This window comes from Borostomias antarcticus (genome assembly GCF_949987555.1).
Source record: "Borostomias antarcticus genome assembly, chromosome: 26".
In the NCBI taxonomy this organism is placed as follows: domain Eukaryota; kingdom Metazoa; phylum Chordata; class Actinopteri; order Stomiiformes; family Stomiidae; genus Borostomias; species Borostomias antarcticus.
Window position 1 is genome coordinate 7,251,172 of NC_140259.1, and position 24,232 is coordinate 7,275,403.

The window sequence follows — 24,232 nt, forward strand, 5'->3', positions numbered from 1 at the left end:
CTCCTCTGTATAACAGCAGAGGGTGACCCTCGGTGGCCCTGTGCCTCCATCTTATCTGGTGTCCGTTGGGGGGACACAAACGAGGCCGTTTGTTATTGTTGCTTTGCACTTTTTCTCCCCCGAAATGATTTATTTTTCACTCGTGTGCAGTACCGCGCTCTCCTCATCAGTGTCCCCTTTTTTTAATTTATTTGCCCAAAAACAATCATCCTCTGGGTCATGCCTAATGTTCACCAGCAGCAGCGAGCCAACCACTCTGGTTTCCTCAGACTAGGATCGAAACTGTGACTCACAATCTTCGCTACGCAGTCCCCATGGCACACCGTGTTTGAGTTCCTCTGAATAAATGACTCTTTCTTTCCACAACACTCATTGCGGACTTTATTACTGTATTGTCAAATCATAAAAAAAACAATGTCCCTATTCAGTGTTCAACTAAATTCCTTGAATTATGAGTCGACGAGACATATTAGTCAGTTATGTTTTGGGGTATGCAAGTATGTAAAAAATAATAATAAATCAAATTCATTGTGACTGGAGTATTTAGATGTGATGGTAGATAAGGTCACGTGTCGGGCGGAATTGAACACTCATTGCAGACTTTATTACTGTATTGTCAAATCATAAAAAAAACAATTTCCCTATTCAGTGTTCAACTAAATACCTTGAATTATGAGTAAACGAGACATAGTCAGTTATGTTTTGGGGTATGCAAGTATGTAAAAAAAAAAAAAAAAATCAAATTCATTGTGACTGGAGTATTTAGATGTGATGGTAGATGGTAGATACATGCTCTACAGCATGTATGTAACTTTCCCACTGTGTACTATTTGCCCCACTATTTTAAGACTGTATATTTATTTGCCCAGGGACTGCGGGTGGAAATTAGCTATCTAGCTCTAACCTTGTACAGTGCATCTCTCCCTATTCTATAGGGTAAATGTCTACTGTACCTTGTCCCTGTCTTTAAAAAAAAATAAAAATAAAATCATAAGGTCACGTGTCGGGCGGAATTGAACGCGGTAGCTGCCGCTCCGCCGCTCCGCCGCGCTGGGATCTGCACGGTAGACAGCTGAGTCACAACTAGATACTGTGCAAAAGGCAACGGGGGAAGAGATCGGTGCGAGCACGCCTAGTTTAGACCCTGGAAAAGAAGGTACTGGAACCGCTCCGAAGATGTTGACCATAACGCTGAAGACTCTTCAACAACAAACGTTTAAAATCGCCATCGACCCCGAATCACCGGTGAGTAATAGAAGTTACCGAGCAAAGTAAACACGCTGGCGAGGCCGGGAGGGACGGGAATAGCCAAGGCCTCGGCGGAAGGGATTTAATCGGCAAAGGGGGGGAGATGCTTAAGCAAATGAAGTTGTTTATCTTGAGACATTGTAACAGTTAAGAGCACAATGTGGCAGCTTGGTTTCCGTGGCGCTTTGAAGATCGCTTTGGGTGTCTCCACGTGAATGACGCTGCAAGATTTCCTGAGCCCCGTGTCTGTGTGAGATATGTACACACACACACACACACACACCTCACCTGCCCCCTCACAGGACTGCTGGGGTCTAGATACACACTCACCTCTCACAGGACTGCTGGGGTCTAGATACACACCCCTCATAGCACTGCTGGGGTCTAGATACACACTCACCCCCTCACAGCACTGCTGGGGTCTAGATACACACTCACCCCCTCATAGCACTGCTGGGGTCTAGATACACACTCACCCCCTCATAGCACTGCTGGGGTCTGGAGTGGGAGCGTCCAGTGCATTTATGATATATGGATCTATGAATCTTTTTTAATGTATTTGTGTATGTATTATTATTGATTATTATTCTTATTATTACATCTAGTAGTTGTTAAAGCTGATATTTGTCAATTACCATAGCAGTTGTAATAGTAACTAATGAAACTACCAACATATCAGGAAAATATATGTATATTTGTTACCTACAAGTCTGAGTAATAGCCCCGTTTTTACTATAGCCTACTTGTATTTGTGTTTTTGTTGTTGTTGTTGAATAATTGAAGTATTGTAATGATACTGAGTAATATTTCCCTAATCTCAGTCCTGAAGGATTATTCTGAATGCTTCTGATGGGAAGGTTGTTGTCGTATGACACCAGGAGAGATGTGTCCCAGACAGGTGGGGACATCAAGATGGGGACATCATGTCTGACTCCTGCTCTGCTTTCAGGTCAAATCCCTGAAGGAGAAGATTGAGGCAGAGAAAGGCAAGGATGGCTTCCCCGCCGCCGGCCAGAAACTCATCTACGCCGGTAAAACGAAAGATATGTCGTATATAATAAAGACTTTTCCTTACATGAGTCTACATAGTGGATGGTGGTTGGCATATAAGCCAATATACGCTTCTAAGGCATATAAGCCTGACATTTTTTATTTTTTTACTTCCAATATTAGGCATGAAAATTATCGAGTCAATCAATGTTTACAGTTAGTACTGAATATTAACTACTGGTTAATAAAAAAATTATTTGCGTTTGCGCCTGGGATTTTAAAACGTCCACGTCACATCAACTACCCAGTAACACCTCTAACGACCGCCCCGTGTAGTTATATAGGAACAGCTCTGCTATTACATGGCTTTATGGTTTAGCAGGGAGAGAGGCCTCCCCAGGGGTGAGTCGATAGGGCAAAATGGCAGCTGAAGGTTGTGTTACCAAATCAAGATTGATGTAAACACCACTAACCCCAGGAGACCCTACCCATGCCCTGTTCCATTTGTGTAATAACCTACACCGCTAATCAGAATTACATGCCGTAGCCGTTTCTGTCTAACAATATATGAATGTAGTATATGGAACTGAAGGTAGTGCTATGTAGTTGCATAGTAATTACCAGGCCCAGAATCAGAATTGGATCAGAATAATATGAACGAATTTGCATATATGATTATCTCCATTATTCTTATAATAACACTATGATGTGGTACTGTATCTAAAAGATCTAACGAAAAACTGAATGTTTACTGTAGGTAAAATCTTGAATGATGACATACCTCTGAAAGACTACAAAATTGATGAGAAAAACTTTGTGGTGGTCATGGTTACAAAGGTAAGGCTTATTTTAATTTCTCCTTATTACCATTCTAATATTGATAAGTTAACAGGGAAATGAGAGCTATTGCAAGTCAGTACATGTTGGATATAGTTTATGATTGTCTGTGATTAACTGAGGCCTGCTTCTTATCGCCCTACAGCCCAAACCACCCGCACTTTCACAAGTGGCCCCTGCTCCTGCCCCTGCCCCTGCCCCTGCCTCTGCCCCTGCCCCTGCCCCTGCCCCTGCTCCTGCTCCTGCCCCTGCTCCTGCTCCTGCCCCTGCTCCTGCCCCTGCCTCTGCTCCTGCCCCTGCTCCTGCCCCTGCCTCTGCTCCTGCCCTTGCCCTTGCCCTTGCCCCTGCCCCTGCCCCTGCCCCTGCTCCTGCTCCTGCTCCTGCTCCTGCTCCTGCCCCTGCTCCTGCCCCTGCCCCTGCCCCTACTCCTGCCCCTTCCTCTCTCCCTGAGGTGCCCCTTTCAGACGTTGCCTGTCCTACCTCCAACTCTGCGCCCGAGGTCCCCACCCTGCCACCCCCTGTCCCCACCCTGCCACCCCCTGTCCCCAACCCCTCACAGACACGGCAGTCCACCCCGGCCCCAGCCTCAGCCCCAGCCTCAGCCCCAGTGTCAGCTCCAGCCCTAACCCCAGCCCCAGAACCAGCTCAAATCCCAGCCTCAGCCCCAGCCTCAGCCCCGGTCTCGGTCCCATCCCCGGTCTCAGTTCCAGCCCCAGCCTCAATCCCAGCCCCGGTCTCAGTCCCAGCCCCAGCCTCAGCCCCGGTCTCAGTCCCAGCCCCAGCCTCAGCCCCGGTCTCAGTCCCAGCCCCAGCCTCAGCCCCGGTCTCAGTCCCAGCCTCAGCCCCGGTCTCAGTCCCAGCCCCGGCGGCATGCCCAGCCCCGGTCTCAGCCTCCCCCCAGGAGGAGCAGCCCTCGGCCACGCCTCTTGTCCTCTCCTCCAGGTGAGGGAAAAGACACAGACAACATCCGGATGCACTGTACAGTAGAACAACCTCAAGTATAGTGTAACGCCATTACAAAGAAGACTGATTTAATGTTGTTACACCTACTGTACACATACTGTTTACATTTGGTGACTGCTCGTCTCACAGTTATAAGTATGGGCTCTTGGTTTCATGTGGCTCTTGGTTTTCTCTCATAGCCTGGCTGATGATTTGGGTCTCTTAGAAGAGGCAGCATCAATACTAGGTAATGGACCCTGATATCCTTTCTGGCATGACAATGTAATTCTTGTCACCTCATCGGTTTTACACCATACTTTCTCTCTCTCTACAGTTTAACATAGTAACTCGATCGTAACTATTACATGGTTACATGTTTTTTTTTTCCATCTCTCTCTCTCTCTCTCTCTCTCTCTCTCTCTCCCTCTCTCTCTCTCTCTCCTCTATCTCTCCCTCTGTCTCTCTCTCTCCCTTTCTCTCTCTCTCTCCTCTCTCTCTATCTCTCCCTCTGTCTCTCTCTCTCCCTTTCTCTCTCTCTCCTCTCTCTCTATCTCTCCCTCTGTCTCTCTCTCTCCCTTTCTCTCTCTCTCTCTCTCTCTCCCCCTCTCTCTCTCTCTCCCTCTCTGTCTCTCCCACACAGTGACAGGCCAGGCGTATGAGAACCTGGTGTCTGAGATCATGTCTATGGGGTATGAGCGGGAGCAGGTGATCGCAGCCCTGAGAGCCAGCTTCAACAATCCAGACAGAGCAGTGGAGTACCTGCTCATGGTGAGAGCCTGCTACCTGGATTGGAGGATTATTAGTGATGATGGATTATTATTAAAGTTGGATTAAGGTGTTCCAGATGGTTCTTGGATGGATGGATGGATCGATGGATAGATGGATGGATCCATCTATCTATCTATCTATCTATCTATCTATCTATCTATCTATCTATCTATCTATCTATCTATCTATCTATCTATCTATCTATCTATCTATCTATCTATCTATCTATCTATCTATCTATCTATCTATCTGCCTGCTTGCTGGGTGCATTCTGAAGCGGCGTCTCAGAGAATCGTGGCTCACCATCCACAAGACCTTTCATGACCACTAAAGGGCCTGGCTATTCCAATGCCTTGAAAGAAGCACGGCCAATATTTTATTCCAATAAAAATCCTAGAAACACAAAGAACCTGCTGTTTTCCACCTACTTTTTTTTAGCCCCAAACCCACTCTCCTATCGAGACCAAGGGAGGAGCCGTGCAACAAGTTTGTTGACATTTTTTTTAACACAAAGATTGACAACATCATGTCTCTCATCTCCAGCGACACAACTCTGTCTCCCCCCATCTGCAACACGTTACCAGCACCACCTCACCCTCTCTCCTGGGGAGAAATTGAGGCCATCATTTTCAAAATGAATTCATCTACATCTGGCCTAGATCCTATTCCAACCGCCCTGCTGAAATCCTGCACCCCTGCTCTCAGTTCCTTCATCACCCGGGTGATTAACCAGTCCCTCCTATCAGGCCGTGTCCCCCTTGTACTCAACACTGCTGTAATTACCCCACTTCTATAAAAGCCTACCCTGGATCCAGAAGTTCTGGCAAATTACAGGCCTATCTCCAACCTCCCCTTTCTCTCCAAGGTGAGACAAAATAAAACGGTTGCAGCACAGCTCCAAGAATATCTCAACCTCTTTGAGAAGTTCCAGTCTGGTTTCTGGCCGGCCGACGGCACTGAAATGGCACTACTTAAGATCAAGAATGACCTTCTGATGACTGCTGATGCTGTCTCCACTGTCCTCCTGATTCCAGTGCAGTGTTTGATACAATCAACCATTCCATCCTCCTCAAATACCTCCAAAACTCCATCAGTCTTTCTGAGCACGCCCTGAACTGGTTCCACTCCTACAGTATCTGTCAGACCGGCTAGAGTATGTCTCCCTAGGGGCGTCCAGGTCACAGACGGTCACTTGTGGTGTCAGTCAAGGATCTGTTTTTGGCCCTATTCTGTTCATCCTCTCTATGCTCCCCCTCGGTCTTATCATCAGCAGGCATGAAATATACCATTGCTATGCGATGACACCCAACTGTACTTGAAAACTGCGTCAAGTCCCTCTGTTGCCTGCTCACGGCTCAACACCTGCCTTGCGGAAACAAGGGTTTGGATGAAAGAAAACTTCCTTCAACTAAGCAGCAAGGCGGAGGCTCTACTTGTCGGCACTCACATCAAACATCTCTGTAAGACGGCAAACCCCATCCCACTTTAACCCTGTCTGATGCCAAGAAGCGTGTCTATGCTGGCCTGGATTTCTGCATTGCTGAATTACTGCAGTGCACTGTTCACTAGGATCCCTGGCAAGACCCTCCAAAAGCTCCAGTACTTGCAGAACAGTGCTGCCAGGATCCAGATGAGAGGGCGAAAATATACTGTACCCATATCACCCCTATCCTGGCATCTTTGCACTGGCTTTCTGTTTCCTACAGGATTGAATTCAGATCTTCACTTTCAAATGCACCCATGGTAATGCACCTCCCTACCTTAAAGAACTCCTCACTCCACTAAACCCCTCCTGCAACCTTCAACCGGTTTGGCTGCTTCTTCATACCCCAGGACTAAACTCTGCTCTATGGGAGACCCTGCTTCTTCATACCCCAGGACTAAACTCTGCTCTATGGGAGATCCTGCTTCTTCATACCCCAGGACTAAACTCCGCTCTATGGAAGACCCTGCTTCTTCATACCCCAGGACTAAGCTCTGCTCTATGGGAGACCCTGCTTCTTCATACCCCAGGACTAAACTCCGCTCTATGGAAGACCCTGCTTCTTCATACCCCAGGACTAAGCTCTGCTCTATGAAGACCCTGCTTCTTCATACCCCAGGACTAAACTCTGCTCTATGGAAGACCCTGCTTCTTCATACCCCAGGACTAAGCTCTGCTCTATGGAAGACCCTGCTTCTTCATACCCCAGGACCAAACTCCGCTCTATGGGAGACCCTGCTTCTTCATACCCCAGGACTAAACTCCGCTCTATGGGAGACCCTGCTTCTTCATACCCCAGGACTAAACTCCGCTCTATGGGAGACCCTGCTTCTTCATACCCCAGGACTAAACTCTGCTCTATGGGAGACCCTGCTTCTTCATACCCCAGGACTAAACTCCGCTCTATGGGAGACCCTGCTTCTTCATACCCCAGGACTAAACTCCGCTCTATGGGAGACCCTGCTTCTTCATACCCCAGGACTAAACTCCGCTCTATGGGAGACCCTGCTTCTTCATACCCCAGGACTAAGCTCTGCTCTATGGAGACCCTGCTTCTTCATACCCCAGGACTAAGCTCTGCTCTATGGGAGACCGGGCCTTTGCTCAACTTTTTTTTTTTAAAGACCGGTCTAAAGCTATAAACCTATTTAGAAAAGCTTTTTGTATGTAATGTGTATATATTTTTATATGAATTAGTGTCTCTTTTATTATTCTGCTTGTTATCAATACCATCAATAATGTATTATTATTATTATTATTATTATTATTTTTATCATCGTCATTATTATTATTATTATTATTATTATTATTAATAATAATAATAATAATAATACATTTTATTTGTATAGCACCATTCATACAAATAAATGCAGTTCAACATGCTTTACAACACTGAATGTACATGCATTTAGTATTCATTATTATTATTATACATTCTCAGAACTGTACGAAGCTGATCTGATGTTCATTCCCCCTGTGTCCCGGTGTCCCTTGTGCGTCCTTCGACCTCCTCCAGGGTATCCCAGCAGAGTCTGACCTGCCTCCCCAGGAGATGGCCGGGCCCCTTGCCCCCTCCCTTGCCCCCTCCTCCCCTCCTGCCACAGACAGACCCCAGCCTTCCCCAGCACTCAGCGGTGAGCCCCCCCCCACCAAACCCCTGATGGAGAAAACTGGGCTTAGGGTACAAACAGCCAGGACTGTTTTAGAACAGAATTGCATGGTTGACTGATTATTTTGGACGTTCTTGCCGTTGTATCTGAACCAGGCTTAAAAGTGAACCCTGCATCTTTCTGCTCTTGTATCGCCATATACTACAGTAGGCCTCACATTCACCTATAAAAAACTATTGAAAAAAAAATCTGAATACAAGAGCTAAACATCGTGAACATTTTAAAGATTGAATGAAGTTTTTAGCACAAAGTATGAAGAAGTTATAAAGAAGACAAAAACTGGGGAGATTAATAATAAAGAAATAGTGGGAATATCACGAGTTGGGCTAGCTTCTACAAGCTAGCCCACCTACTAACAATAATAACAATAATGTTATACTTCCAAAGTATTGTAAGTATTATGGTCAACCTTTTGCTACAGTTTGACCAGTTGTGCTCCAGCAACTTGAGCCCCTTCATGTGCGTCTGTCTCATGTGTCCCCAGCCGTCCCCTCGAGCCAGCCCCCCCTTCCCGTGGGGACGGCCAACCCTCTGGAGTTCCTGAGGAACCAGCCGCAGTTCCAGCAGATGAGGCAGATCATCCAGCAGAACCCAGCGCTGCTCCCCGCGCTGCTGCAGCAGCTGGGCAGAGACAACCCCCAACTACTGCAGGTCTGGACCCTACCGAACCACTTACTATACCATAAGATACCATACTGTACCATACTATACCATAAGATACTCTACCATACTATACCATAAGATACCCTACCATACTATACCATACAATACCCTAACATACTATACCATAAGATACCCTACCATACTATACCATAAGATACCCTACTTACTATACCATAAGATACCATACTGTACCATACTATACCATAAGATACCCTACCATACTATACCATACAATACTATACCATAATATACCCTACCATACTATACCATACGCTACCCTACCATACTATACCATAAGATACCCTACCATACTATACCATAAGATACCCTACCATACTATACCATAAGATACCCTAACATACTATACCATAAGATACCCTACCTACTATACCATAAGATACCCTACCATACTATACCATAAGATACCCTAACATACTATACCATAAGATACCCTACCATACTATACCATAACATACCCTACCATACTATACCATAAGATACCCTACCATACTATACCATAATATACCCTACCATACTATACCATAAGATACCCTACCATACTATACCATAATATACCCTACCATACTATACCATAAGATACCCTACCATACTATACCATAAGATACCCTACCATACTATACCATAAGATACCCTAACATACTATACCATAAGATACCCTACCATACTATACCATAAGATACCCTACCATACTATACCATAAGATACCCTACCATACTATACCATAAGATACCATACTATACCATACTATACCATAAGATACCCTACCATACTATACCATAAGATACCCTACCATACTATACCATACGATACCCTACCATACTATACCATAAGATACCCTACCATACTATACCATAATATACCCTACCATACCATAAGATACCCTACCATACTATACCATAAGATACCCTACCATACTATACCACAAGATACACACATGTATGTATGTATGTATGTATGATATGGTATGAAATGGTCAGATACTGTGTGATATGATATGATATGATTCTGCATGATATGGTACAAAATTATGATATGATACAATTCTGTACAATATGCTACAAAGCAATACGATATACAGTATATGTATAGTACAATCAATCAATCAATCAATCAATCAATCAAAGCTAGTACAATGCATACAGTGCAGTAAACTACAGTACAGTAATTCAATATCATAGAATACAGTACATTTCCACAGACAAGCCGTCATAACTCTCCTTTATCTGTTCAGAAGGACAAACTGTGAACTCCAGAGTTCACTGAGTTCATATACTGTAACCCAGGGCGCAGCCTCTTATCAATATCATTGCAGCCTGTGTGCATAAATGAATCCAATGTAAGCTGTGTTTAAAGATATGTGAGGATATTCTGTCCTTGCTGATTCCCTCTGATGTCAAACCCTGCTTCAAAAATAAACAGCTCATTAGTGTGGGGTCCAGTTTTTTAGCGCAGGCAGATTCTCATGCTCCTCATTAGTGTGGGGTCCAGTTTTTAGCGCAGGCAGATTCTCATGCTCCTCATTAGTGTGGGGTCCGGTTTTTAGCGCAGGCAGATTCTCATGCTCCTCATTAGTGTGGGGTCCGGTTTTTAGCGCAGGCAGATTCTCATGCTCCTTATCAGTGTGGGGTCCAGTTTTTAGCGCAGGCAGATTCTCATGCTCCTCATTAGTGTGGGGTCCAGTTTTTTAGCGCAGGCAGATTATCATGCTCCTCATTAGTGTGGGGTCCAGTTTTTTAGCACAGGCAGATTCTCACGCTCCTCCTCCGTCCGCGCAGCAAATCACGCAGCACCAGGAGCGTTTCGTCCAGATGCTGAACGAGCCCCACGCGCCGGAGACGGGCGGCGAGGGCGACGGGGGGGCGGAGGCGGAGGCGGAGGCGCAGGGCGCGCCCCAGACAAACTACATCCAGGTCACTCCGCAGGAGAAGGAGGCCATTGAGAGGGTAGGACCACCAGGAGAGATCCGTCACATACAGGAAGTGTCAAAGATTAGAATATATCCAGAGCTGAGGTTCCTTTAAAGTTGGCGCTCAGTTTCACACGTGATTGATAATGTATAGTAATAAAGTTTGCGCTCGAATCAGATAGGCCTATTCTGAGATTTAAAAGCATCCTCAATAGAGATTATCTGCGAGTGATTTTTAATCCAGGATTAGACTGGACTAAACCAAATTCTGTGTTGAGAGTAATTTTGTAGGCTACACTAGGCCTGGTCTGTGTTAGTCCAGGTCAGGAGAGCGCACTCCCCATCAACCATATTGCTACTACTGACCCATTGGCGTAGGTTGTACATCGTCACCTTCTTAAAATAATAATAATAAAGTTATATTTTCAAGTTTTTCAGAAAACACAAAAAAACAAAATGGCCTCAAGGGGGCCATTGGTCAACATATAGGCAAAGGATGACATAGGCCATTACACTACCAGGGTGTGATCGTTTTTAATTGAGGATGTACTAAATTTCACCAGTTGGCCAGCATCATGAAGAGACTTATTACCATTATTTAAAGAAGGTGACGACATAATAATGTGTAATAATAATAATAGTTATAGTAATAATAATAGTAATAATAATAATATTATAATAGTAATAATGTGTCAGCTGACCGTGTGTTTTGGTTCCAGCTAAAAGCCTTGGGGTTCCCAGAGGGTCTTGTCATCCAGGCGTACTTCGCCTGCGAGAAGAACGAGAACCTGGCCGCCAACTTCCTGCTTCAACAAACGTTCGATGACGAGTGATCAACAGTACGACTGATCCGGGAGAGCGACGGAGGGCTAGAGGATGTGTGTGTGTGTGTGACACCGAGCTGCACACTGAGCTGCTGAGTGTGTGTGTGTGTGTGTGTGGCGGGGGGGGGGGGTGTGTGTTGGACAGAACAGGGTCAGGTGAAATGTCCCCAAAAATCCGGACTGGTCTTCCGGGAGGCTTTTGATTGGACGTTGACGCCAGCCACGATGTGACTGTATTGTTCAATTTGCTGCGTGCTCCTCTGCTATGCTGGGTCCTGGGTCTCAGTCCCCCCCCCCCCCCCCAGGGCTCTGGGTTCACTGCTGCTAACCCGCCCCCCCCCTCTCTGCTGCTTGTGCCATGCGCTCCCATCCACACACCTACAGTAGCATTCTGCTATGGTCCTATTTATTGATTTGTACACCTCCCTTTCCTCTACCAGGGACAAGAGCAGCAGTACAGTCTGTGTGTACAGTTTGAGCCTGCTTGAGTTGTGTTTGCTATCTGGGCCTTAGGGGAAAACCTCCTGGAAATACCGTGCAAGACACAGAGTTCAGTATTACAGTGTCACAATCGCCATGGAAATCAAATGTATTGTTTGTGTTTACAAGTTGAAGTACATTTCAATTCTGTTCCACTGCTTACCGGTATAATCAGCCCATGTGACACCTGGAGCATGTTGTGAAGAGACAGTACTGTAACTGAGAATGAAAAGGGATAAATGTTGGAGAGATGTTACACAATATATCAGAAGGATTCAGATTAAAACCACATTGATTAATACACCACATTATGCCATATATTGAGTTATCATTGGGTCCACCAGCATTGTCAACAAAAGAGCCTGTAAAAGGAAATATATTGTTTAAAAGTTGTAAAGTTTTATGTTTTAAAAGGAAATATATCGACCTGGGAGAGTTGACTAAGAGTTGAATTAACAATTTGTTATTAATGCACTATTACATAATCCTGAGATCTGTAATAATGAACAGTGTTAGTTGATTGATGTCCATCATGTCTTTGTAAATCAACAGTGACCGGTTATTGCACTGAGCAGTCATCTCTTTTCCCTGTGTTTTGATCGTTATTATCTATGCATGGTCAGTGATCATGGTGAGTTTGTCTCACAGGTACTCTGTGATGCCTTCCTGTTTCCTGTGTGTTAAAGAGTCGTTTATTTCAGGAGTGCACAACTTCAAATCTGATCTTGGTGTTTCCCAGTTTGGCAAAATAATCTATTTTAAAACATAATCAATTTTGTGTGTAGAGGAGTGCCATGTATGAAACATCGTGCCCGGTGCGATCAGGCTAGCCATTCATAAAAGGGCTGTAGCCTACTGAAGGAACATGCTAGAAGCCAGAATGGCCTGTCTAGGTTGACGGTGCAGTCATTTACAGGGTGTGTGTGTGTGTGTGTGTGTGTGTGTGTGTGTGTGTGTGTGTGTGTGTGTGTGTGTGTGTTGGGGGGAGGGGGGGTTCTGTTCTGTGGGCTCGAACTTTGTCAAAGGGATGAAATCAGGCACTTTATTGTGAACATTTTCTGAAGTGTTGTTGGCTAGGTGGCTTGCATGAGTTTTGAAAGCGATGTTTAAGCTGAGCTATAGCATGACTGGATACTGCTCCCCAAGGGCGATACGTTCTGTTTCAGCATTTTACTCGTTTTGTTTTTCAGTTGTTTTGTGTGATTTTTGCGTTTTAAACAAAGCAGAGGACTTTTAGCCTTAAAAACATCACTTGAAGGTTTGCTGAATGGATCTGAAAAAAATATTGTTTCAGCATTGTGTAAAATAAATAGCTTTTACAAAGCTGCAAGACGGCAGATGAGTGCTGACTTTGTTCTTGTCAATAATATGACTTTGAGCTTCTGCCAAAGTTGACCTGATCCTTCCCTTAGATTGACAATCGATTCTTTTCCATACTTAATGGCAGTGTACACTAGATACTAAAGTAAACACAATATGTAGGCTAGCTCATATTCACATTACATCTAATTTTAGTCTACTTGAGTGATGACAACTTTCATTTCCAGGATACTGCTGTGCAGGCATGTGTCCACCAGAGGGGGTGTTTAAGGGAGGGAGGAGAGTTTTGTTGGGGGGGAGGGGCTGGCCACGCCTATAGAAATGGCTTTGTACGGTTTGTAGTGTCTGGATGTGTCTCGCTTATGTAGTGGCTGGGTGCTCGGTTTGATCTGGGATGTTTGGGCTCAAAACAGACTCTCGTCACACATCAGATTGAATTCACCGATAGCCTACCACAGGGTTCTCAAAGTAGGAGCCAGCACAACCACACAACCTTGTTAAAATGAGGACGAGTGATACAACAGAATAGAATAAAAGAACTTACATTTATTTCAATCGCAGCGAAAGGGACAGTTAAACAGACACGCACAAAGAGTATCTGGTTAAGCGCACTCCCCTTTGTCGGGAGAGGGTATTTATACTGGCTAAGAATGCTAGGCTTGTTCCACACCTCGTGACTACATATCTGAATACCTGATTGGTTGAAACTACTGTCTATCATGTTGGTCATATGCGCTCATTCCTGTCTAGCCAGGATAGATAAGGATGTTCGGTTAATACATTTTTGCTGCAACAGAGACAGGCTTTCCATTGTTAGTTGGCCTTGGCCGTCAACATTATCTGCTACTAACAGAGATAATAACACTTTTCCTGCATACTGCATTCTGGAAAACTACAGAAGTGCACAGCAGTATGAAGCTTAACTTTAGGCCTACATACAATCAGGCCTGGCATTTCAACAACCATAATAACACTTTATCAAGAATAGCTTTCACATTCCCCCCTTTGATCCATACAATGGATCATTCTACTGTTAACATTACTGGTGAATGATGCTAAGCTAAGCTATCAGAATGGGGAACAACAGAGTACTTAAAACAGAGTATAGAACATAATAGAACCTAGTTACTGTACTGTAACTAGTACAATCATAAAACAGTTCAAAATGTCAGTTATGGCATGAGCCTTTAATAGTGAATATTACAACAGTATTATTGCTTTTTAGGTTGACCCTATTGGTCAGTTTTACTCAGCTTCTTGGTGATTTGGTCTTCAGGACTTCAAAAGTCCTCTCCGGTGCTCAACCTTTAAGTGACTGCCAGCTGGTCTGTCACGGTAGGGAGGTGGTTGTAGCTCTACTAAGCAAGGGCCACGGCTCTCGTGTCTACCCGAGTTAGGAGGTTCCCGTGTGGGGTGTGTTTGTTATCAGTGCCATACTGCATTGAAATTTAGAATTTGAAATTTGGAATTGAAATTTGAAATTTGAAATTTGAAATTTGAAATTTGAAATTTCGAATTGAAATTTGAAATTTGAAATTGAAATTTTGAATTTTGAAAGAGGGGGTCTGAGAATGTGTGTAGGTGCTCTGTAGCTCGACTTTAGCTCGGGCCACGGCTCTCGTGTCTACCCGAGCTAGGAGGTTCCTGGGTATGTTTGTTATCAGTGTCTGAGAATGTGTGTAGTATGCTCAGATCTTGCCTGTTTGCTGGTGAATCACTCTGGGGTTAGCCTCATGATATCTCTGGATGTCCCACGCATTCTGCTGTGCTGGAGACAGCGAGGCTTCTTCGTCCTGCAGCAGTACCATTTCGGTGGCGTCTCCTCCCAGGGTGGCTCTGGTTGCTTTGGTGATGAAACACTTGCAGATAGGAATGCCACAGAACACTAGTATTCCAATTAGAAGCAGGAAACTCACGATCATGTAGACTGCTTTCCCCGCCCAGCCAGAGAAGAACTCGGTCAGCCAATGCAGATCTCCTCCGGTGGGGGCAACCTGGCTCAAAACTTGTTCAATCATGGTGGCACTGTGTTTGAGGTAGTTAGTGACATTGTCTTTGGCGTCTGGGATAAAGAAGCAACAACTTATGCCTAACATTTTGCATACTCCACCTTCCTTGGCGGTGATTAGATCGAGGGCTTCACGGTTCTCCAGGAGAGCTTCCCTCATGGCGGATACTTCAGCTGTCAGTTGGGACATGGCTGTATTGATATCTCGGGTGGCATTGGCTAGACACTCGTCATTCCAGGCGAGGCGGTTGATTTTCTCGAGGCTCCACACGGCCGGGATGGCTGCAGTGAAACCAAATGACGCAGCGACCCCTAGACCCGCCTCTTCGGCTTGAGAGGTCCAGGGATTGCGAAAATTAAGATTGGGGTGTTGAGATTGTGGGCCTACCTCACGTTTGTCTCGGTGTCCGACGGCAGTGGTGGAGAGTTCTGGGCCAGTTGGATTGGCTGGATGGATATTACTTTCGGGCGTCAGGAGTCCTGGGTAGCAGCATCCCCTCCAGGTTCCTGCTGGTCCTAGGGTGTATCTGTGTCTTTCTCCACAAACCCACCCATACGCCAGCATGCTTTTAGGAGTGGATATAAGTCCCCAAGGACAGGTTACATTGTGTGTGACATTTCGATAGGTTACCGTGCAGTTGGGATTGTGGGCGTCCACATGGACGTTTGTGACGCACTGAGACCATCCCAACAGTGGTGCTTTGGGGTCATGTTGGCAGAGACATACTGGTGCGTTTTTCCGGATCACTCGGCGGCGTCTCCGGACGTCGGATGTTGGCTCGTTCTGGTGCTGACAGGTTACTGGGGGCGGGCTGGTTGCGTTGTTCCTGATCATTTGGTCAATTGAGAGAAAACTTAGAATGTCAAATGGTGTAGTGCAATTACCAGTGTTATTGAAGTCCACATCTTTGCTGCTGATGCCCTCGAAGGAGTCCGTCCTGACTCCCTCGTGGCACACCCAACAGGGTCCGTTGTGGACTTGACTGATGAGGACAGCTCGGGCGCAGGCCATGTTTCCTCCGCAGCGGCGAAGGGCGCTCCGGGCCTCTTGTGTGGGTCCGTGATGATCTGTACCTACTAGGGGGTCATGATTACTGGAGAGAAATTCGGCCTCCTCCTCTCCGTTTGTCACCTGTATGTTTATACTGTTTAACCCTGCTTGTGCGGCCTGATTGATTTTACCGATGGCAGTGGTGGGTCGAGGTTTTACTATGAGTTGGAATGGCTCCAAGGGATCTTCTCCCCATACATCCACCCCCGCCTGATAAGCCCCTCCATCGCCCAGTCTTGGGGTCAGGGTCCAGGTAACGCAATTATCCGTCTGGCTGATCTTTCCTCTCGTAGACCCGCTTCGGAATTTTATCTGTGGAGCATTTGCATAATGCATGCCTCTCCGGTAGGATTGGCTACATTGTCGGGTCCCTAATCCGTCGATCGTCCCTGTTGACCGGAACACATCACACTTAAAGTTGCATGGTTCCATACAGAGGTACACGGGGTACGCCTTCCCATAGTACGAGTACCAGTATCCGCAAATGTTCATTTCACACTCCCTCCCCTCCTCACAATGGAATGTTTGTCCGGCCTTAGCACCGGTGTTGCGGAATGACAGAGCGGTAAATAGTATGGCAGTGGCACTGGCCTTAGCACTGGTGTCGATGAATGACAGAGCAGTAAATAGTATGGCGGTGGCAACGATAAGCTTACTTTCGTTCATATTGGGCTAGGTGAGCGGGTGGCTTTCGCGCTCTCTGGGGTCTCCTAGGTGCTGGGGTCGGCTCCTCCTCCTCTTCTGGGATCTCCTGAGGGTCCGCGGGCTTTGCGACTGGTTGTTTTTCCTTGACAGGGGATAGACTGGGAACAGAAGGAATGTCAGTTTGTGGGGTGTCGGGTCCCCCCTTTGTGGGTGACTCTGGCTCACACGATGGGAAGTCTCTGGTGGTTTCCTCTGGGATGTCGTCCCCTCTCCAACGCTTCACATGTGCTGTGTGTACCCAGGTTGGTCTCTCCTTCACTCGGACGGCTGTCGGGGTGGCCAGGATGACCTCGTACGGACCTTTCCACCGTGGGTCGGTCCACTTAGTGCGGCCGAACGCTCGGATGAGCACAAAGGATCCTGGGCTGATGGGGTTGTTTGGTTCTGGTGCTGGGTCGTATGCCTGGGCTGTGAGAGTGGATCTGATGACAGAAAATTGTTTAGACAGACATACAGCGAATTCACATGCATTGGGTGGTGGTACCAGGTCTGCTGGTGGGTCCGCCCCTGTGTATGGGGGACGGCCAAACATGCATTCAAAAGGTGTCAGAGGTGTCCCTGACCTTGGCGTGGTTCTCATGGACAGCAGAGCGAGGGGCAGGCACTTGACCCAATTCTGACCGGTTTCAGACATGAGTTTGGCGAGTCTGCTCTTGAGGGTCCCATTGGATCTTTCTACCTGTCCTGCCGACTGTGGGTGATAGCTACAGTGTGTTTTGAGCTCTATTCCCAACAGTTCTGTGGCGTGTGCCAGTATCTCACTGACGAACGGGCTGCCGTTGTCTGAGGAGATTTTCTTGGGTAAGCCAAATGTGGGGAACCAACCTCTGCATAGTGCCTCAGCCACTCCTCGTGCTGTCTCCCGTTTCATTGGGTAAGCCTCCACCCACTTACTATACATGTCCACGACCACCAACGCCACGTTCTTGCCGGCTGCAGGAGTAAGGTGCACAAAATCAAGCATTAGATGAGCTCCTACACCCTGGGCTAAACCCCCATGGTGTCCTGGTGTGTTTTTGAGGCCCCTGGATACATTGTATCGGGCACATGTGATGCAACATTGACAAATTTTCTCTGCTGTTTGTGTGATGCTTGGGCAATACCATGCTCGGGTAAGGATCTGACTGATCCCCCCTTTGCTCACGTGACCGCGTCCGTGAGCAACGTGACAGTAATATGTGTAATGTTTTCTCGGCATGCATGGTCTACCGTCTGCTGCCCTCCAGATACCGTCTGTTTTGGTGCAGCCCTCCTCCTCCCATAGGGAGGCTTCCACAGGGCCCAGATCAGTCTTATACATTCTCCTAAGCACACTTGCTCCTGCAGCCCCCAAACAGTCCTGTCCCTCAACTGGATCCTCCTCCGTCAGCTCCTCTGGTTCCTGTGAGAGAAAGCAAGTGTCACAATTGGGGAGAGAGTTAGGATTAGCTGTCAGGTGGTAACCAGCCGCTCGCTTGGCCTCCTCATCGGCCCGCTGGTTGCCTTTTGATGCTGTGTCTGTTGCATTGGTGTGTGCTATGACCTTGACTACCGCCAGCTGTGAGGGTAGCAGCATAGCTGCGAGTAGGCCGTCAATCAGTTCCCTATTCTTGATGTTGGTGCCCGCTGATGTTTTGTAACCCCTTCTGGCCCATAGGGCGCCGAAACTGTGACCCACGCCCCACGCATACTTGCTATCAGTAAAAATGGTGACCTTGTTACCACGTGATGCCTCACACGCCTGGGTGAGGGCCCACAACTCTGCCTGTTGTGCCGACCACGTGTCCTGTAGCCTGCCACTGGTCACTACCTCTGTGTCGGAGACAACTGCAAAACCCACATGTTTGTGACCTGTATTGGGATCAATGGAAGCAGAACCATCACAGTAAAGTGCACGTGCGCCCTCCAGGGGCACGTCCTTCAAATCTGCCCTTGGTTTGCACTCCTCGTCGACTCGTTCCACGCAGTCGTGCTCCACCTCCGCCAAGTCGACATCTGGGAGAAGGGTTGCAGGGTTAAGTGTGGTACAGCGGACAACTGACACGTTGGACTGACTCAAGAGAGAACTTTCGTACCGCTGAACACGGGCAGTACTAAGACAGCCTTGCTCTGAAGAGTTGAGGATCGCCGCCACCGCGTGTGAGGCCTGAATGACAACTTTACAGTATCCTACAATCGGAGCACACTTTACCAGAGCGATGTCACACGCCACGACGGCCCGCGTGCACCCAGGGAGCCCCAGCTCGACAGCAGAGAACGCCTGTGAGAAGTAAGCGAGTGGTCGGTGTCTTCCCCCATACCTCTGGGTCAGCACACACCTCACATACTTACCGCTCCCATCAACGAACAGGTCGTACTGTTTCGTGGGGTCCTGGTACCCAAGACACGGTGCGGTGGTGAGCGCGGACCTTAGCTCCTCCCACGCCGACTCCATCTCCGGGCTCCAAATCACCTTTTCTCCTGGTTTAAGGGAGAGAAACGGGGTGCGCAGTGTTTTGTCTAACCTGCTGCATTCAGGAATGAAGGTACGACAATAACCAACCATTCCAAGAAAAGAGAGAATTTCCTTCTTGGTCCCTGGTCTTTTCATGGCCAGGATTGCTGTGACCCGGCTTGGTGTGATGCGTTTACCTTCTGCCGTGAGTGTGTGGCCTAAGAATGTGACCTGTTGTGTCACAAGCTGGGCTTTCTTCCTGGATGCCTTGTGGCCTCCTGCCGCCAGCAGGCGTAGGAGCCTCTCGGTCCCTTCCAGACAGCCTTCTCTGGTGGGACAAGCAAGAAGTATGTCATCAACATACTGAATGAGCACCCCACCAGCCGGTGGGACATACTCACGAAGGTCGTTGGATAGAGCAGCGTTGTAGATTGTAGGCGAATTCGTCCATCCCTGGGGACAGCGTGTCCAGGTGTAGCATCGACCGTCGAAAGTGAATGCGAACCAGTGCTGTGATTTGGGGTCGACGGGTACAGAAAAGAAGGCATTCGCCAGATCAATGACAGTGTACCACGTGCAGTCAGGTGTCAAAGGCTCAAATATTGTGTTAGGGTCTGGTACCAAAGGAGCGAGCTTCAAACATACCTCATTCACGGCCCTGAGATCCTGCACAAACCTCCACTCTGGTGGCTGACCTGCTTCCTGGTGCTTTTTTACTGGGAAGATGGGTGTGTTAACAGGGCTTCCTTGTGGTAGATCTCTAATCACCCCCGCTTTTAACAACTCTTCCAGCACCGGCCTTACCCCCTTTTCTGCCTCCTTTGAGATGGGGTATTGCTTTACCCGCACGTTGGGCGCCTGGGCCCCTCCGTCTCTGTTGGATACCACCACTGGGGTGGCTGACCTGACTTTCCCTACATCATATTTCCCTGATGCCCAGATACAGTGGGGTAACTTAGCTAACATGTCCCCTACATCGGCTGATTCTTCTTCGGTCTTCAGGCACTGTGGATCAAAAATTGCCATTACATCTCGGGTCATTATCAACATCATGGGTTCAAACAGTTTCAATCTATATACAAGTTCACTATACATCAAGAGGGAGGTTACCTCACCGAACTGAGTATAACCCTCCTTCTTGTGTTTACCCCCTCTCCACAGCCAATCACAGGCCCCAGTGAAACCTCCGAGGCTAACCCATGCATCCATCCGCCCTTTGGTGAGAGAAACATGGGGCACCCCCTCCTGGACGGCGGCCACAAAGTCGTGTGCCTCGGCGTCTCCTAGGGTGACTCCTGCTGTGGTGATAGAGTCGCTGAAATAGATGCTGTTAATCCTGCCTGTGCCTAGCTTGGGACCTGCTCCATCTACATCCCTTACCCATTCTTCAACTTCCTCCTTGCTTGCTGTAACCTGCATAGTGACATGTGGTGTTTGCACTGTGCAAATAGGTGTGTCTGTGGTCATGTCCTCCCTAAAATTATTAGCCATAAGTGCCAGTAGGTCCCCATCCTCCTCTGCTAACTCCAGGACAAGGGCAAACCGGTCCTGCTCATCTAACATTAGCCTGAACTCAGTGTCTGTGTCTGGATGTGGTATGTGTGCTTTGACTCCGGCATCTGTAACTACTAAATTTAGGTTGAGTTTGCACATGATGTCCCTGGCTAGCAAATTCATGGGACACCCTTTGCTAAAGATAAATGAATGCTCAAAATCAATTGATGCTGGATCAGTGTGAAACGTGCATTTTATTGGCAGAGTGAGTGGTTCAGTCATGGAGGCCCCAGACGCGTTTCTAGTGGTTCTGGTCTCTCCCGACAGTGTAGGTCTGAAATTACAGTGGTTAGCACATAACACAGACGTGGTAGCACCGGAATCAACAAGAAACATTATGTCCTGATCTTCGATTGTCAAAAGAACAGTGGGCAATCGTCTGTGTGCTCCCTCAATCATAGTGTATACTCCCTCGGTGTGCGTATCAGTGCTAAGTGTACCTTCAGCCTTGTCGGAAAAGGGAGGGACGGTCGAGTCGTGCCAATCATCAAAGACTCCCTCCCTGGCCTCCTCGCCCCGTCATGCGACGTCATTGCGGTTGGCTGGTTTCCAGGTGCCTCCGGATCCTCCGGTTCCTTGGTTCTGCCTTGGACGGTCCTGTTTGTATTGTGAAACATCGTTATGAACCTGGAAGGGCCCTCTCCCTGCTCTACCTGTGTCTCCTTCGCGGTTCTGGTGCCTCCTCCTCCACTCTCTCTGCTGCTCCGTCTCTGGATATGGACAGTCCCGAATCATGTGGCCCTCCTCCTTACAGTTGAAGCACCTCATTGGTCCGTACGGGCCTCTCGGTGGCCCGCTCCTGGTCCGCTCCTTCCCCTGCACCGTTGGCTGCTGGCGTGGCCCCCTGGGCGGGTCGTGGAGCCTGGCGTGAGCATCAGACATAACCATAGTTAGTGCAGTGTTCAGACTTGCCTTGCTTTTGGCCTCCTTCTTTTTCTCCTGCTCGACAGCCTCGGCATCCTTCACGTTCTGCTGCTTCTCGGCGTGTCTGGCGTGGATGATGAGGTCGTGTGCCGTGGGATTGTCATCATAGCCAATCCAGGTCTGGGTCACCCGCTGTGAGAGGGCGGGCTTCATCCCCTTTAGGGCCATGCCCACGAGCGTGGATCCATACCCCTCCATTTGGTCGTTCATACGGAAGTGATCAGCGATACTTTTCTTCAGCCGGTCTATGTAGGTCGTCACCGGCTCCTCTGCTCCCTGTACGCAGTTGGTTACTTTTGTGGGGTCTCGGCTGACGGGCCAGATGAGAACCAGGTTCCGGCGGAGGTCTCTCAGGAACTGCTGCATCTGGTGGTTTGCCAGACTGTCTCCTGGTGCTTCGACCCAATTCGTGCCTGGCGGTACGACCCGGAACACCCGGAGATTCAGCCGGTCCCACAGCGCCCCTGGTCCAGCGGTTTTGTAGATGATACGCACGAGGTCCTGGACAGTGAGGAGGCAATCACTAGAAAGTTTGGTTAATTGTCTAGCGTACCCTTCAGAATCTGTCTTTAGTGGGGGTAGTTGCAATATCATTTCATGAATGTCACTGGGAGACATAGCCCGATGGACTAAACTCATTGTTCCGTTTGCATTAGGGAGCTCAATCATCGGGTACTGCCCCTCCTCTGCCTCCTCCTCCTCCTCAGCTGACACGGATGCTCCGAACCCGGTGTCGGAGTCTTCAGGGCCGCCGCAGGCACCCCCTGAGTGGGGTGTGGACGCGGCCTGTGGAGTCCTTGGGGCGGTTGTCTGTGTTGCTGGAGAGAAGTTATGAGATGTCATTAATTTGTTAAAATTGTCCTCAGATAGTTTACTTTTTTGTATGTAGTTGGTGATGAGTTTTATGGCCGCCTCCGCGGTGGACATTGAGGGTGGCCCTGATTGTAGCGGTTCCCTGGCCTGGTACGACCCCTGCTGGTAGGCGGGTGGAGATGACTGTTGCTGAGCTGCTGGCTGCAGCGGGCCTTGTGCCTGGACAGAGAGAGAGAGATTGGGGTAGAGAGAGGGCACTGGTGCCGGTTGGGCGCTCGCTGGTGGAGGTCGAGGTCGAGCTGCTGGCTGCAGCGGGGCTGGGGTGGCGAACGGACTATATTCATCATCTCTGCGAGCCTGATCAGCTTGAAACGATCCGATCGTGTCTCCCCCCTGACTGGAAAACAATGTAATCTCACATCCCTCCTGACGGTTCCTAGCCTCTTTTTCCCAGAGACCGAGAACCGTACAAACATCACTCTCTAACTTAAACCTTCTCCTTTCCTTCTCTGTCATCTCTTCCACTTTCTCCTTCACACCTTGTATCACACTTATTGCAAACGTACCGTTAGCGGGCCAGCCTATTTTATCGAGGTTGCGGAGGCCGACCACGCTACGGACGCCTTGCGTCTCTTTCATATAATCGTAACATGTACTCTGAGAGCAGAGGTCAGCGAGTGTCTTGCCTGCTTGTGCGCCCATATTTCAAGCACCTCCGGTCTCTTAATGCACACAACACAACAATCGCTTCAATCACACGTCTTAACAAGTGCTAAGTAATAGTAGTCTAACAGTAGTAGTACAATAATGACAGAAGTAACAGAAGTAACAGAATGGTACCTTAGTCAGAACAGGAACGTACTCTATGTGGAACAAGCAACACTGTTTAATATCAGAGTCGTAATGGTTCTATTTCACACCGCTCCGATATTAAACCTTCACACAGTCAATGAAATCGAAAACCCAACCAAAAGAATAATTCTTCAACAACTAAGATGTTAAACACAGGCGCAGCACTTCTCTGTGAGCGTAACCGGTGTTTTGGGTGCGGGAATTCTTGGTCTATGGACGGACAGCACTTCTCTGTGAGCTATATGGTTATAATGTAGCGAGCATTATAACTTCACCGTTTGCAACCAATGTGTATGTGCGGACCTCTTTAATCTCTCTATATTCTATGCTTACGTCATTAAGCGCAGCCCTAGACATATACTCTCATTAAAAAGGAATTTTTAACTCTGTGGACAATAGATGTACGTTTCGGAACTTACTTGAATGACAGAAAAGCAAAAGTCCTCCAGTTATGTTAGTTGGCTCTCCCATCGATGGTTTCCGGGCTTTTCTGGCCGCCTGAGCCACCTGCGTTCGCCGTCAACCTCGTCCGACGACGGCTTGGCTATTAGAGTTGATGCGTGAAGGGTGATCAGTCCAACGAAGGTGCACTCAGACGGACAGATCAGCTGGAATCCACACTTCTGACACCAGTAATGTAGTGGCTGGGTGCTCGGTTTGATCTGGGATGTTTGGGCTCAAAACAGACTCTCGTCACACATCAGATTGAATTCACCGATAGCCTACCACAGGGTTCTCAAAGTAGGAGCCAGCACAACCA

At 47.8% G+C, this 24,232-nt stretch overlaps 1 protein-coding gene across 1 annotated transcript; it reads left to right on the forward strand.

Moving 5' to 3' along the window:
* Nucleotides 1-1,099: 1,099 nt before the first annotated feature.
* Nucleotides 1,100-12,686, forward strand: rad23ab (RAD23 homolog A, nucleotide excision repair protein b). The gene is made up of 12 exons (XM_084459103.1): nucleotides 1,100-1,245; nucleotides 2,198-2,279; nucleotides 2,996-3,075; nucleotides 3,221-3,352; nucleotides 3,540-3,642; nucleotides 3,714-4,017; nucleotides 4,218-4,264; nucleotides 4,658-4,785; nucleotides 7,785-7,902; nucleotides 8,423-8,589; nucleotides 10,398-10,565; nucleotides 11,248-12,686. Exons 1-12 carry the CDS (start codon nucleotides 1,177-1,179, stop codon nucleotides 11,359-11,361), a joined length of 1,512 nt encoding a protein of 503 aa, XP_084315229.1. The 5' UTR covers nucleotides 1,100-1,176; the 3' UTR covers nucleotides 11,362-12,686.
* The last annotated feature ends 11,546 nt before the right edge of the window (nucleotides 12,687-24,232 follow it).

Excerpts from the sequence above, each read along its gene's own strand:
- rad23ab (XM_084459103.1), top strand. The coding sequence starts at position 1,177 with ATGTTGACCATAACGCTGAAGACTCTTCAACAACAAACGTTTAAAATC. Across the intron at positions 4,018-4,217 it reads CCTCTTGTCCTCTCCTCCAG|CCTGGCTGATGATTTGGGTC; the intron begins GTGAGGGAAAAG and ends TTTCTCTCATAG. Across the intron at positions 8,590-10,397 it reads ACAACCCCCAACTACTGCAG|CAAATCACGCAGCACCAGGA; the intron begins GTCTGGACCCTA and ends CCGTCCGCGCAG.